This window comes from Dipodomys ordii, unplaced genomic scaffold (genome assembly GCF_000151885.1).
Source record: "Dipodomys ordii isolate 6190 unplaced genomic scaffold, Dord_2.0 Scaffold272, whole genome shotgun sequence".
Taxonomy (NCBI): Eukaryota; Metazoa; Chordata; class Mammalia; order Rodentia; family Heteromyidae; genus Dipodomys; species Dipodomys ordii.
In genome coordinates this window covers 663,995-679,048 of record NW_012267488.1, presented here as the reverse complement: position 1 = coordinate 679,048, position 15,054 = coordinate 663,995, and the positions used below count along the sequence as shown (strand labels likewise).

The window sequence follows — 15,054 nt, the reverse complement described above, 5'->3', positions numbered from 1 at the left end:
CCACATTCCCCCTCACCCTTCCTCCTCTGACTGAAGACGTGCACACTCATCCCGTGCCGGGTAGCTCAACTCACTCAACAACCCACCCTCGCTCCTTCCCCTCTCCCCCCCCTGTTCCGCACCACGCTTCCTTTTGTGGGGTGTCACCCTATGTCCTCCAGCTTCTTCTTGGATGTTCTATTCCGGACTTCGTCTGAGTGAGTTTTAGGCTGGGTTCTTGAAGTCTCTGGTGGGTTCGCCTGTGCCCCGTGTGGAAGTGCTAATTCTAAGGTTTGCGTTTTTTGTTTTGCGGCGCTGTTTGATTGTTGACTTGTATGTGTTCTTCCGAGTTTTCGTCCTTGTGTTGGGCGTTGTTGGGCTGTTTTGTGGTTTAATCCTTGTATGGCCCTTTGGTCTTTTTGTGTACTCAGAGCTGTTTTGCTTTTTCTTTGTTGTTTCTTGCCTTTTTTGTAATTCTTGTTTTGTGAAAGGGAGCTTTGGTGTTGGTGGTGCTGGGGAGGAATGTTGGGTGGAGTGCTTGCTTCCCCGCCGGTGTTCTGGTGTGTGGCGCTGCTGGGTACAGGTGTGTATCGTGGTTGGATTTGGCCAGTCTGCGTTGTGGTGTTTTCCCTTTTGTGGAACTTTGGGCTTGGGTTTTCCTTTTTTTGGAGCTTGGGCCGGGCTCTGTCTTTGGTTTGTGTGTTCTCCGGGTGCCTTTTGGTTTTTGGTGCTTTTGCCTTTTTTTGGTCGTTTTTTTGTGCTTGTTTTTGAGGGTTGGATCTGGTGGTTTTTTTTTTCTTGTTGGGGGAGAGGGGAGGGAGCGAGGGTGGGTTGTTGAGTGAGTTGAGCTACCCGGCACGGGATGAGTGTGCACGTCTTCAGTCAGAGGAGGAAGGGTGAGGGGGAATGTGGCGGGGAAGAAGTGTCCCCACCCACAAGCTGTTGCCACCGGACCTGACATTCCGCCCGCCGGCAAAATCGCATGCGCACTGGAGACCTGGAGGAAAGGGCTTTTGTTGGGAAAGCTGGCGGGCTGGAGGGGATCCGCGCATGCGCAGGATCCAAGCCACTGGGGTGGGGTGGAGTAATTTGTGCGCGGGGTTTGTGTGTATGTGTGTGTGTTGGGGGGGGGGGAGATTCGCGAAGCCTAGGGGCGGAGGGGTCGGAGCTGCTGTGCTGGCAGCTGCAGTGTGCGAGGGCGCAGCTGCCTGGTTCCTGGCGCCGAGGCGGGACGCCGCCATTGGAGGCCCCAGAGAAGGTAAGGACCCAGCTCGAGACCCGAACGGGCCAGGGCGAGTGCAACCCGAGCCGCTATGCCCTCCCCCCGGCCCTCGGTGTCTGAACAAAGTCGGTGCCCTCAGAACCCGAACCCCATGAGACCCAAGGTCTAGGTAGGGCTCCTACGCCACCGCCCCTACGACCATCACACTCAGGCACCCAGATCTGAGCCGAACTGGCACTGGAGCCCAGGATCCCGAGCGCCCCTGTGATTCCAACCAGACCCGTGTGTTCTCAGCTGAGCTTCCTTTTAACCCGAGGCCCCCACCCCCACCGCTCTTCCAAAAGAACTGACCGCCTGTCGGCTTTCAGACTCAGTCTTTGGACTCGAGCTCTCCAGGGCTCCACTTGGAACCTCACCTAGGTCCACGGGGCCCCGTCCCATCGGTCCCTAGTGCTCCAGTCGGAACCCAAGTCAAGGTGGAATCGGCTGAATTCCCACCTCCACGCCCCGCCCTGACCCGGCCACCCCATCTTTGGGATTCCGTTTCACAAAGCTTTCTTCTCCTGTTCCTGTTGACTAGCTTTCGCATCTGCTTCCCTTTGATCTCAGTCGTCTGCTGCTCAGGCCCTTAAATTCTAGCTAGCCCTTTGTTTCCTCCTCTTTTAAGGCATCCCTTAGAGAACCCAGGCCTCCATTCATTACACCAGCTATTCAACTCTAAGCACTGACAGGGAGCCTATGCATCCAAATGCCCTGTCCCCTCTCAGCTCAGTGTCTCCCCAGAGATCTCCTCTATCTCTCAGCACAGCACCGGTTCTGCCCCTGACAGCGTACCCCATCATGGCCGCCGCCACCCCCACCCCAACCATCCCATTATCCCCTGCTCTGATGCTGCTTAGTACTGCCTGGTAACCTGATGATTGCTGTCTCCTCTCGGCCAGGAGAGATCCCGCCTGCCACTGCATCCACCCCTCCCCCCTGCAGCTGCCTCACCCTCCCTCACAGGCTGAGCTGACTCCTCCTTGGGACCCACAGCATGGCTGAGGGAAGCTACAGAGTACAGCCAGGAAACTCCAGTGTGGAAGACATGGATGAGGGTGGCAGCCAAGTCAGGGAGGAAGAGATGGTCGGGGGGAATGAGTATGAAGAATTTGGTGCTTTTGGTGGCTATGGCACCCTCACCAGTTTTGACATCCACCTCCTGAGAGCCTTTGATACCTTGGGTTCAGGTCTTCACATCTTATCGGTGAGGCCCCTCCCCGGGCCCCTGCTGGCCCTGGACTTGACCTAGTGGCCTATGGAGGGGCGGTGGAAGAAGGGAAGGGCTGGCTGAGTGCAGGAGGCATGGCCAGCTGTCCTGCTCAGAGGAGGGGTTTTTGGAAGGTCTTGGGGGTCACCAGGGCTGGCTGCTGGGAGGAACCCGGGCTGCCCAGCTTGCACGGGATGCCAGCGTGCAGCTTTCTGCCCTCCCTTCCCTGCCTTCTGGATTTGCAGAATGAACCTTGGGAGCTGGAGAACCCTGTACTGGCTCAGACCCTGGTGGAGGCATTGCAGCTGGATCCAGACACCCTCGCCAATGAGACAGAGGCCAGAGCGGCCAACATAGCCCGCTCTGCTGCCTCCAACCGAGCCTCTCGGGCTGCTGCAGCTGCAGCCCGCAGGGCATTCACTCAGGTGGTCGCTAATCACTTGGTGACCCCGCCTCAGGCCCCAGGAGTGGATGCTCAGCCCAGGACACATGCTGAGGCTCAGCAGGCCACCCCTGAGACAACCCTTGCTTCTCCACAGACCCCCCTGGTGTTAGTTAACAGTGAGGTGGCTCGGGCAACCTCCACGCAGTCCCCTGCAGCCTCCCTGGCCCAGGAGGTTGCTGTCGAGGGCCCTAGTACTGCTTGTGCTTTCTCTCAGGCTCCAAGTGCCAGGGAGATGGATGTTACCCCGCCCCAGACAGCCTTCTTGGACAAGAAGGATGTCTTTGATTTCACTCAGCCAGCAGGTGTCAGTGGCATGGCCTTCCCATGCCCCAAGAGACCAGCCTCAGTCCCAGAGGCCACCACAGGGGGCTCCAGTACTGCTTCCAGTGTGCCTCTGGCCACACCTGCCAGGGAGGAGGCAGCCTTGCAGCCCAAGACTACCAGGTCTGGGAAGGCTCTGGCCAAGACTCGTTGGGTGGAGCCTCCGAATGTCACATCAGCAGCTGCTGCCAAGGCCAAGATGGCTACAAGCATCCCTGAGCCTGAGGGGGCAGCTGCCACTGCTCAGCAGGGTACTGAGCCCTGGGCCAGGATGGGAGGCAAGAGGACAAAGAAGGTGAGACATCCCTGCCATCTGTGCAGCTCCAGGCTCCTCTTCTTTCCCCTATCCTCACCCCTTCTCTCTTCCTCGCCCCTAATCCCTCATCTCCTCGTCCCTCTCTACCCTTCCCCTCACCTTCCCTCTCCCCCTTCCCTTCCCTCCTCCCCTCTCAGCATGCCTATGTTTCCCCAGCATACCTTTCCTGAGCATGTTTTGATTCTGAAATCTCTGTCCTTGGGCTGGTGGGAGAGGAGGTTGGCTCCCAGTCTGGCACTTGGTGAGCTCATGCCAGCCATTGCTTGTACTGCTGTTATACTGCCAAGTGCCTGCTTTGGGTAAGTTGTGTGCTGAGTGTTACTGCACGGAGAGTCTAGAAGATCTGGGTCTCTCCTCTCTCTCTCATGGTCCAGTCTAAGCACCTGGATGATGAATACGAGAGCAGTGAGGAAGAGGAGAGAGAGCCGCCTGTGGCCCCACCAACCTGGAGAGTGTTGCAGCCCCCACTGACGGTGCAGGCTCAGTTGGCTCCTGAGCCCCCCATGGGTTCTCGGTCCCAGATCCCCTCAAGGCATGTGCTGTCCTTGCCCCCTCGCAACGTGACTCTTCTGCAAGAGAGGGTAAGAAAGTCTGCCGTTCTTGTCTCCCTCCTCCCCTGCCCCCATGGGCCAACCTCTGCAGCAGTTACCCATGCCTTGACAACAATCCCCCCAAAACTCACCCCACCCTTGTGTTCCTCCTTGTCCAGGCAAATAAGTTGGTAAAATACCTGATGATTAAGGACTACAAGAAGATCCCCATTAAGCGCTCAGGTAGGCAGCCTGTGCCCCTCTGCCATTCCGGGCTCTGTGGGCATCATTTTGCTTATCATTTTGCCACCATCCTCTGGCCATGGTGAGTTCCTCCACTTCTGCAGACTGGGGTTCTGAAAGACTGTCTTCAGCACGACTGGCCCACGTGCTGCAGTTCTGGGCCCCCACTCAACCCAGGTGCGTTCCCCAAATCTTCCCTTCCTGTAGACATGCTAAAGGACGTCATCCGTGAATATGATGAGCATTTTCCTGAGATCATTGAACGAGCCACCTACACGCTAGAAAAGGTGGGTGAGGGGATGGGAGGCTGTGTGCCACAAGAGCAGCAGGGCAGCCTGTGCCCGCCCCACCCCCTCCTCCCCCGCCCCACAGGACCATTTCCTGTTGTGCCTTCTCTGGAAGCCTTCTGTAGCTCTCCACTTTAGCTTCCACTGAAGCAGCAGTGTGTCACAAGCCCCTTCCCTGCTGCCTTCCTTTCCTGCTCTCTGAGTGTCTCCTGAGGTGAGGTTGGTTGTCTCTGTCGGTGCCAGGGCTCCCTCTAGCAGCCCGCAGAGCCTTCTGTCTTCTCCCACCTTCATGCACCGGTGTGAACTTTGGCCGAGGAAACATTGTGACTGCACAATGCCTGGCACCTGGCTTCATCCATCTCACTCTTTTCTTGCCATGTAGAAGTTTGGGATCCACCTGAAGGAAATAGACAAGGAGGAACACCTGTACATTCTTGTGTGCACACGGGATTCTTCTGCTCGCCTCCTGGGAAAGTAAGGAAGGAGAAGAGGGCAGTGGTCTCCTTGGAGGTACCCCTACCCCTGCCCCCATCCTCTCAGAGACAGGAACACAACTCTTGAGAACCCAGCAGAACTTTCCTTCTCAGCAAGTAGCATGCAGTGTCTGCTGGATGAAAGGCAGTATCTTGGGGCTCAGCTGTGGTTGGGATTCCTTCTCTGCATCCCTCTCCCCCATCAGCTTGTGAGAAAACAGGGGCTTACCTCTTGCTCCCATACATGGTCCAGGCTTGGTAAGGTGGGCGCCCAGGAGGTGCCTGTTGAGCATAGACAGGGTCAACAAGGTGTGCATCTGCCAGTTGTGGGTTTTGGAGCTTTTGCTCCCACTCTCACCCCCGGCCTCACCCTGTCCCCTACAGAACCCTGGAAAGGCAATATGGGCATGCCCCTGTTACAGATGAGGTGATAAGGCTCAGGCTATTGGGGATGTGAATTAATTGTGTGCCATAGGGAAGCTGGCCCTGTGTGTGTCTAGGGAGAATTTCCCTAGTGCTGGGAAATCTGAGAGAAGCTAGTTGGTGAGCAGGTTGCAGGCTATAGTGTGGAAAAAATGGCCTCTGGACAGCATCCCTGTTTGTCTACCCTCAGGACCAAGGACACTCCGCGGCTGAGTCTCCTCCTGGTGATTCTGGGCATCATCTTCATGAATGGCAACCGTGCCAGCGAGGGTGAGTGCTGGCCCTGAAGTTAGGGGTTTGGTCGTGATCTCATCTTTGTGTGCCAAACTCCTGTACCCCGTCTCCCCTCGCAGCTGTCCTCTGGGAGGCACTCCGCAAGATGGGACTTCGTCCTGGGTATGACTGGCTCCCTGCTCCTTCCAGCTCAGTGCTGTGGAGTACTCAACATACTGCAGTAGCCTGGGGTCTGGTGCAGGAAATTGAGACACCTTGGCCTAGGTGGAGAGCAGAGGGCCTCAACAGGATGCATGGTGTTAGCTGTGGCTGGGAGCTTTCAGCCCCCACTCAGATCTCTGTCCCCTGTGGAAATGTCAGGGAGACAACCAGAGGTGGAGGGCAGGGGTGGGGGAGGGGGAAACTCCCCAAGCCCCTCCTATAGGGCATCCCAGACTCCCAGTCATCTGGCCTCGGCTGTGTGTCTGGTCCTCCAAGAGGGTGCTCTGTGGTCAGGAAAGCTCACTATCATACCAGGAAGTGCTTCTGTCCGTTACTAGTTACGGATTTCTTTGTTTGCCCTCAGGGTGAGGCACCCATTCCTTGGGGATCTGAGGAAGCTCATCACAGATGACTTTGTGAAGCAGAAGTAAGTATCACCTGAGCTAACCTTGTCCCATTTTTGTGTGTTCCTCAGTACTGATCTGAGAGCAGAACAAGCTATCCCCTAAGCCAAGACAATTGGTAAACTACAGAGATGCTTGCCTCTGCTATGGGCATGGTTAGGGGATGGGGGTCTGTCTATACATGTGTATAGAAAGTAAAATCCTTGGGCAGTCATAGGGAGAGGGAGCACCAGTTGGTTGATAATAATGATCAGGGTGTGATATGTGCAAGGTGTCGTTGGGCACTGACCCTGCAGGCTTTCATAGGATATCCCCCTGTTTTTTATGCCTGAGCAACATGGAGCTCTGAGAGTAGTCTCTTGAGTATGGGCCCCATCTGGTTACCCAGGAGCACAGGTCTCCTGGTTTTCACACTAGAGCCTACTTCACACTTGGTCCTTGGAGAATGTGTGTGTGTGTGTGTGTGTGTGTGTGTGTGTGTGTGTGTGTCTATGTGTGTGCATGTGTGTGTGTGTGCATTTGTGGGATCATGCAAGAGTGCACAGGAAGGGTTATAAAGTCCTTTTCTGTAGTGCATCTTTCCAGTCTAGACCTCTTGTCAGAATCTATGAAATAGGGTGTGCTCAGAGCAGGGAGCCCAGAGGATGGCTCCTCTGTTTACAACACACCCAACAGGAATCTGGGGCCATTGTGATGAAGGGGCACAACATTTGTGCCTTCTCTGGGAGCAAGTGCCCTACAGGTGTCCCCTCTGCAACTCCACTTGGATTCCAGTCACAAGGTGTGGAGACCTCACTCTTGGAGGCCAGGGTGTTTTGAGCAAGTCAGGGGCTGTCGGGCAGGGTTGGTCACCTCTGTGATATGAGCTGCAGCACTGGGGTGGAGGAGGGACAGACCCCCCCCACCCGGCAGCCCTCCCCCCCGCCCTGAACCCATCAAGTCAACAACAGGTCTGTTTGGCTAGAAGCAAATGCTATTTTCCTTTCACCCTCAGGTACCTGGAATACAAGAAGATTCCTAACAGCAGCCCACCTGAGTATGAATTTACCTGGGGCTTGCGAGCCTGCCATGAGACCAGCAAGATGAGAGTCCTGAGATTCATTGCCCAGGTACTAGAGACCCTGTGTCTGGTGCCAGGTATGGAGGTGGCATGCTCTGGCCTGATCCCAGTCCTGTTTGTTGTTGCCATGGTGCTGGACATGCATAGGAGTGTATCATTGGTAGCAAGTGCTTTCTGAGTGTGAGATGTCCTGTCACTAAGGGTGCTGTTTCCCACATCAGAACCAGAACCGAGACCCCCGGGAATGGAAGGCTCATTTCTTGGAGGCTGTGGATGATGCTTTCAAGACGATGGACCTGGATATGGCTGAGGAACATGCCAGGGCCCAGATGAGGGCTCAAATGAACATCGGGAACGAAGCTCTGATTGGGCGGTGGAGCTGGGATGACATCCAGGCTGAGCTGCTGACCTGGGATGAGGATGGGGATTTTGGTGATGCCTGGGCCCGCATCCCCTTTGCTTTCTGGGCCAGGTACCATCAGTACATTCTGAATACCAGCCGTGCTAACAGGAGAGCCACGTGGAGAGCTGGTGTCAGCAGCGGCACCAATGTTGGGGCCAGTACTAGCCTCCTGGATGGCCCTAGCACCAGCTCCACCATCCGGACCAGAAATGCTGCCAGAGCTGGTGCCAGCTTCTTCTCCTGGGTCCAGTAAGATTTCCACAGGGAAATGCCACTCTGCGGGAGGGCTATGGAGGAGCTGGAACAGCTGGGGAAGGGGGAGGAGGGAGGAGAGGAGAACAAGGAGGCTTGTTGGGGGCAGCAGTGATGGTGGGGAAACATTTGTTTCACTGTGTGTGTGTGTGTGTGTGTGTTTGTGTGTGTGTGTGCGCGCGCGCACACGCGTGTGTGTGTGTGTGTGTGTGTGTGTGTGTGTTCCTTCTTGATAGCTGTGTGTTTGAGCCACGTTCTCCCCTTTGCTTCCCGTGCTCCAGACAGCGTTGAGAAACTGCAGCCATTATCCTCACCCAGCCAAACTGCCTCCTCAGACTCCCTGCCACCCGACACTCCAGGCCCTTCACCCCATGGCTTGGAGAGACCATAGGAGATGAAGCTTCCCTCACTTTTCCTGCTTTCCTCGTGTGCTGTTTCTTGTGTGTTTGAGTCTTTGGTATCAGTGTTACATTAAAATTGCAAAGTTAATTTGGATGCTCCCTTCTTTACCTGCGTGTGTGTTGTGACAAGAGGCCTATCCCAACAAGAGGCCTGAGCCTGGGCTGGTATCAAGGAGACTTCTGCAGGCCAAGTAAGACCCAGTGAGCCCCACCTCTGCAGAAAATGCCCACAGGTATATGGTAGGATGCTGGGAGTTGTGGAGATTCCATCCGAGTGGGAAGACATTGAGTTCAGAGCCTCTGCCCCTGCACATGGTTACATGATGTCCCACAAGGGTTGTCCAGGAGTACCGGCTGGATGCCAAGAGAGGAAGGGGGAAGGGGTTGTGCCCCTGTCTTTTCCACTGAGGAAGACATAATGAAAACAAAGGTTTATGCAACCTAGCCTGCCTGTTCATTGCCTGGGAGGGAATAGAAGACCGTTAGGAGATTCGTTGCTCTTCTCCAGAAGTCGCCCACTGAGGCCTAGGCTAGGCCTAGCTAGTGGGGTAAGGGCTGAAAACTCTCCAGGTGCAAGGCAATGAGGGAAGAGACAGGGCAACCTAGAAGTAAGGGTGACCTAGAAGTAAGGGCTCAGTTGCAGTCCAGGTCAGTGTCCACAGAGCTCCCCCCACCCCCCAACAACCAGGACAGATGCAGTGAGCAGTGTCAGCATCCCTGCTTCCCCCTGGCTTCTTTTTTTTGGGGGGGGGTCCGGTCGTGGGGCTTGAACTCTGGGCCTGGGAGCTGTCCCTCAGCTCTTCAGCTCAAGGCTAGCGCTCTACCACTTGAGCCACAGCGCCCTTCTGGCTTTTTTCTTTTTTTGCTTATATGGTGCTGAGGAATCGAACCCAGGGCCTCAGGCATGCAAGGCAAGCGCTCTACCACTGAGCTACCTTCCCAGCCCCCCCCCCCCCGGCTTCTTAAAGCAGCTAATGTCCAGAAGAGAAGAGACTTCTATCTCAGTCTCAGCTACACTCTAATCCTGACTCAGTGCAGCTACATAAATGGTGAGGCCCAGTAGAAAATGACCCCTTGAGTCTGCTTAACAGTGATTAAGAATTTCAAGACACTGATGGGAGAGCATTAAACCAGAATGGAACTCAGTTTGAGTGTGGGACTTCATAGGTCACACACCCAAGACCTGAGCTTATTTGTCTTTCTTTTTTTTAATAAGTTTTTTTTTATTGTGAAAATACTGTACAGAGGGGTTACAGTTACATGAGCAAGGTAATGAGTATATTTTTTATCAAGCATTGTTGAGCTTATTTTTCTTACAGGCTTGGGTGATGGGTGTCCAACTGTCTTCTGGTATCTGGAGGTCTACTGACATTCTGAGATTCTGACAAAACACAGTGCCAGAGCTATACACACACACACACACACACACACACACACACACACACACACACACACAAATGGAATCCTTTCAGTTGTTGAGATCACGTGAGATATGATGCCCATTTAATATGGTGAATTACACATAAGGTGGCTGGGACCTGCTGGGACACAGCTGAACGCATGTAGGCATGTGTACCTTTTCTGTCATCAGGTGTGGAGGTAGGGGGAGTGGGCACCTAACATCAGCCTCAGGTATGAGGTTGAGCTCTGTGTGTGTGGAGGCACTTGAAATAAGACAGCCCACTGAGAAAGATGGAGGAAACAAGGGAAAGTCAAAAGGGGAAAGACTAGGCAGATAGAAGTAGCCTTTAGAGATGATACCCATTCCTCTTTCTGGGGCCCCTGGAGGGATAGAGATAACACTCTACTTTTTTCTGAAAACCTGGGGAAGATAAGCTCTGATGGATGCAACCTGAAGGAAGCAACACTCCTGGTGACCCCGAAGGGTCAGGCCCCCCTTTTGTCATGGTAAGGGACATAGTAACCCAATCAGATGCCAGAACAGTGGCAGACTATAAATGGGAGTCCCCAATGAGCACTGCCATTTCTGGGCCCCACGTCTCACTCTGTTATACCACCACAAAGTCTGCACTCTCCTCTACCTTGCCTGGGAAGGAAGTGAATCAAACCTCATATGGCATAAGGTGGCCCTCACAGTAGGGAGTTGAAGTTGGAGGCTTAAACCAAGCTGTGAGTGCCTAAGACTCTTTTCCTCAGTTTCTCCAGCGTCTTTTTTTTCTGGTAGTCTTTGACTGTACTCCCACTTCTCCTGCTTCATAGTTCTTTATTTGGTGGAGAGGAAGAACTCAAGACTCTGAGATGGTATCAAATCCATAGAGATATAGTACAGGGCAGCTCCAGGCTGGCTGGCTGCTGTATGTAATATCTTCCCTTCCCAGGGTGGATTCCACCAGTGGCCCAAACCATACACTGTGCAGAGGATGGAGCTGAGAGCAGCCTGGCTGGGAGAAAGGGAGCAGCCAGCCTGGCAGAGAGCAGAATTAGGATTGCCTTGGGAAAAGCAAACTGACTGTGGATCCCATGGGAATGTGGCAGGGGAGATAGGTGAGGAGACATTATTTTAAGTACAAATAAAAAGGGCCAGACTCAGAAGTTGGAACCAGCAAGCACCTAACAAAGCAGTTAAGTATCCCTCCATTTAAATGCTAAGTTGCCAGTACTGACAGACCTAAAAGGTACTAGCTGTCTAACACTGTCCTCTCCTTTGAAATGGTAGAAAACCTAGCAGCTCTATGTAAATGGATACGCAGTAAAATGAGAAGCTTATCTGAGCAAAGGAGACAAAACAGTTCACCTGTGGCCCCTATGTTTTGGGTAGACCCAGAAATATCTCCACATTTTAGAACACCAAAGCAACACCAATCTTGGGTACCTACATCCATTGCCTAAGGGTTGGTGATTGCTAGATGTGGCCACCTTTATTCCACCAACTCAGAAAGAATAAAAGCCAGGAGGTAACAACTGCCATTTTGAGTCTTTCACTCTCATTTCCTTCATGGAAAGCATGACATGTTTCTCTCTTTCGCTCTACTTTAACTCTGTTATACTAAAATAAATCCTTTCACCTTGTGAGACTCTCCTTTTTGCCAGATACCCTGAGATGATTTTCATGCATGGCCATCAAGGACCTGTGATTTTGTGTGGAAACTGGGAAACCAAGGGAACCCCTCACCCATTCACCAGTGTCAGGAAGATCAGGCAGGGCACCTGGAGACCTCGACTCCTCACTCACTCACCACCAAGAGATGACCAAGAGATGCATGTCTTGCACTCTAGTCCAGGCCTTCCACAGGCACCCCACCATTTCTCATTGGCACATGCTTGAGTTTTCATGGCCCTTGTAGGTACCTCGTCTGTGGCAGTGGCACCCATGATGTTTGGCTGCTCTGCCTGACCTGGCCCGATGTCTCTATCTCAACTCCTCCTCTACTTGTTCATGGACAGACATTGGTGGATTCTTCAGCTTAGTTTCCACTTATTGATGATTATTCAGAAAGTTGTTCTGAATATCCATGCTCAATTCCAGTCTGAGCTGTGTTGCCATCTAGCAGCATCCTGAGAGGAGGGGCTGATCAGACCCATCGTGTGGATGATGAACCTGTGGCTCCCAGAAGGAGGTCACTGGTCTGAAGTCACACAGCCAGAAAGCAGCAGCACAAGGACTGAAACCTAGCAGGCAGGACTTGCTCTGTCTCTTACAATCTGTTGCCTTGGACGGGCTCACAGGGTCCTGGGGTTAACACACCTTCCTGCTCCTCACTCTCCTCACACCAGTCCTCCTGTCCACCATGTTGCACATCCCAAATCCCATTGCCCTCTCACTGGTGCTCTGGGGTCCTGTCCCCACTCTTGAAAGATGTAGTGAAATAACAGTAGAGAAGGGACATGACTTGCCTGAGTTCTCAGACCCAGCCCTGCCACTGCCCCATGAGTGATCTGGGCTCAGCCTCTTCTATTGGACATGTGCCTATCCTTTCTAATATACGTGTTCAAACGGTCTGCCTGATTATGATTGGGTTCTCTCCCTAAAAATGAAAGACGGGGCCTCTATATGTTTCACATACCTTTTCTTTGTCCTGTGTATACATTACAGATGCCCTCGCTGAGTCCATAACTTATTTCATTTTTTTTTAATGACAAAGAGCAGTGAGGAAAAACACTTACTTGGAGTATTACTTTCTTTTTCTTGTTTTCTTTTTTCTTTTTTTTATCAGCTGTGAGGCCTGAACTCTGGGCTTGGGCGCTGTCCCTCAGCTTTTCAGCTCAAGGCAAGCTCTCTACTGCTTGAGCCACAGTGCCACTTCCGGTTTTCTGGTGGTTAATTGGAGAAAAGAGTCTCATGGACTTTCCTGCCCAGGCTGGATTTGAATCGTGATCCTCAGATCTCAGCCTCCTGAGTAGCTAGTATTACAGGCGTCAGCCACCAGTGCCTGGCCTTACTTTCTGAGTTATAGAAGTAAGGTTTTGGACCTCAGCATGCTCACCAAGACATCATCATTACCTTGCACAAGTCTTTCATTTTAGAATTTTTAAATTTATATTTACCATCTGAAGAAATGTGACAGGAGTTCAAATCATATCAAGTATCTTTTCTGACTACAGCAGAATGAAACTAGAAACCAAATCCAGGAGGATATTTGCAAAGTTAACAAAACTGTTGAAATTAAAAATAGCCATCGAGTCACAGACCAAAAATTATCGAGGCAAATGAAAGCAAAGGCACAATATACCACAGCTTGGAAGATGCAAAGAAAGCCAGCTTCAAGAGGAAGTTTAGAATGGCAAATGGTGACTTAAAAGAAAAAAGATCTCTGATCAACAACTTAATTTTAATTTAATGTTCTTGCCTACCTATCAGTTGGACAGAAATCTGCACCCTTGCTTGGCTTCTTCTTGTTTTCTTCTCTCTCTCTCTCTCTCTCCCTCCCACCTCCTCTCTTTCCCCTTCCATCCTCCCTCCCTCTCTCCCTCTCTCCCTCCCTCCCTCTTTCCCTCCCTCCCTCCCTCCCTCCCTTCTTTCTTTCTGTCTGTCTGTCTTTCTATATTTTTCTGTCTTTCTTTGTTTTTCTCTCTCTGTTTTTGTTTCTCTCTATATCTTTTTCTTTTCTCTCTCTCTCCCTTTCTTGCTTTCTTTCTTTCTCTCTCTCTTTCTTTCTTTCTGTCTGTCTGTCTTTCTATATTTTTCTCTCTTTCTTTGTTTTTCTGTCTTTGGTTTTGTTTCTCTCTATATCTTTTTCTTTTCTCTCTCTTTCTCTCTCTCTCTCTCTTTCTTTCTTTCTTTCTTTCTTTCTTTCTTTCTTTCTTTCTTTCTTTCTTTCTTTCTTTCTTTCTTTCTTTCTTTCTTTCTTTCCATACCAGGGCTTGATTTGATTGAAGATCCTCACCTTGCCTTTTTCATTCAAATCAGGTGCTCAACCCCATACCTCCATTTATGCCTTTTTGCTCAATAGAAGGAGATGTGCATCTCACTATCCTTTTCTGCCTGAACTGTCTACAAACCCTCATATTTCAGTCTCATGAGTATCTAGGATTACAAGTGTGAGCCACCAGAGCCCCACTATTACCTGCTATTTTTATAGCTCTTGGAAAAACTTATTTGACCCTCCTCTTTATCAGGCCTTATATTGTTATTATTTTAACCAAATTTGTTTTTTTCTCTGGGCTATAAAAGTACAAGGGATACAGGTTAAAGGTTTATACTACTAAACTCTGAGGTAAAGATGATGGCTGCACTTCAAATTGGGATGACACTTGACATCCTAACTAACTACAGCATAAGAGGACACCTGTGCCCTGATTTAGAATAACTTCTCTGCTCATATTCTAGACAATTGAGCCTATATAGTAGAGCCCAGATCACAGTCTTGTCTGACTCTGCTATGAACTTGGGAGTTTTCTGTCTTCTTGGTCCTTCAGAATCATGTGGTAAAAGGAAACAATAATGCTTTACTATTTTTCTTGGTTATAATCACCTATGGGAGAACATACTCTGTTGCTATATTTACTGCTGTGTCTCACTGGTGCCCACCTGTTGCTCTCTGTTTCCACAGCATGACGCTTCCTTCTCCTTAAACATCACTACCACTCATTATGATCTCCAAAGAATGTTCCCCTTGTACATGGCCTCCTTGGATCATGGAGGATTTGTGAGTTTCAGCTGTCCCAGCTGTCACTATCCACAAAGAGCAAGGACAAGAGATTCCTGGCCTAGGTCTACCCCCATACTAGCAGGAGGTAGCTAAGACTGACAGAGTTCCCATTCCCTGTAAGATTCTAGGGTAATAAGTGCTTGACAGTGGTAACAGAGGTAGCAGTTAGCCATGAAATGTAGGGAAAATAAATGATGTAGAGATCGTCAGGAGGGAGGATAAAGCTGGGAGGATCTTGGGATGAGGGCTGGGTAAAACTGCAAGACCCTGTCTGAAAAATAACTAAGTGGGAAAGGATGGAGCCATTGTGTGTGTGTGTGTGTGTGTGTGTGTGTGTGTGTGTGTGTGTGTGTGTGTGTCTCCTGGTTCTGAGTCTTGAAATCAGGGCATGGGCACTGTTCCTAAGATGTTCACTTGAACCACAGCTCTACTTTTGCCTGGTGTGTGTGTTTGTGTGTGTGTGTGTGTGTGTGTGTGTGTGTGTGTGTGTGTGTGTGTGTG

At 51.4% G+C, this 15,054-nt stretch overlaps 1 protein-coding gene across 3 annotated transcripts; it reads left to right on the top strand.

Annotated features, from left to right (window-relative positions):
• The first annotated feature begins 1,116 nt into the window (after window positions 1–1,116).
• Window positions 1,117–8,531, top strand: LOC106001207 (melanoma-associated antigen D4-like). Of its 3 annotated transcripts, none has more exons than XM_013036343.1 (13): window positions 1,117–1,237; window positions 2,207–2,447; window positions 2,696–3,511; window positions 3,907–4,113; window positions 4,242–4,305; window positions 4,513–4,592; window positions 4,975–5,066; window positions 5,679–5,758; window positions 5,842–5,884; window positions 6,288–6,350; window positions 7,322–7,436; window positions 7,609–8,039; window positions 8,324–8,531. In XM_013036343.1, the coding sequence occupies exons 2-13, from the start codon at window positions 2,238–2,240 to the stop codon at window positions 8,331–8,333; spliced, it is 2,211 nt and encodes a 736-aa protein (XP_012891797.1). In that variant the 5' UTR covers window positions 1,117–1,237; window positions 2,207–2,237; the 3' UTR covers window positions 8,334–8,531. The 3 variants fall into 3 exon arrangements, with proteins under 3 accessions (XP_012891797.1, XP_012891796.1, XP_012891798.1); XM_013036342.1 differs by having other exon boundaries at window positions 2,143–2,447; XM_013036344.1 differs by lacking the exon at window positions 8,324–8,531 and having other exon boundaries at window positions 2,143–2,447; window positions 7,609–8,043.
• Window positions 8,532–15,054: the final 6,523 nt, after the last annotated feature.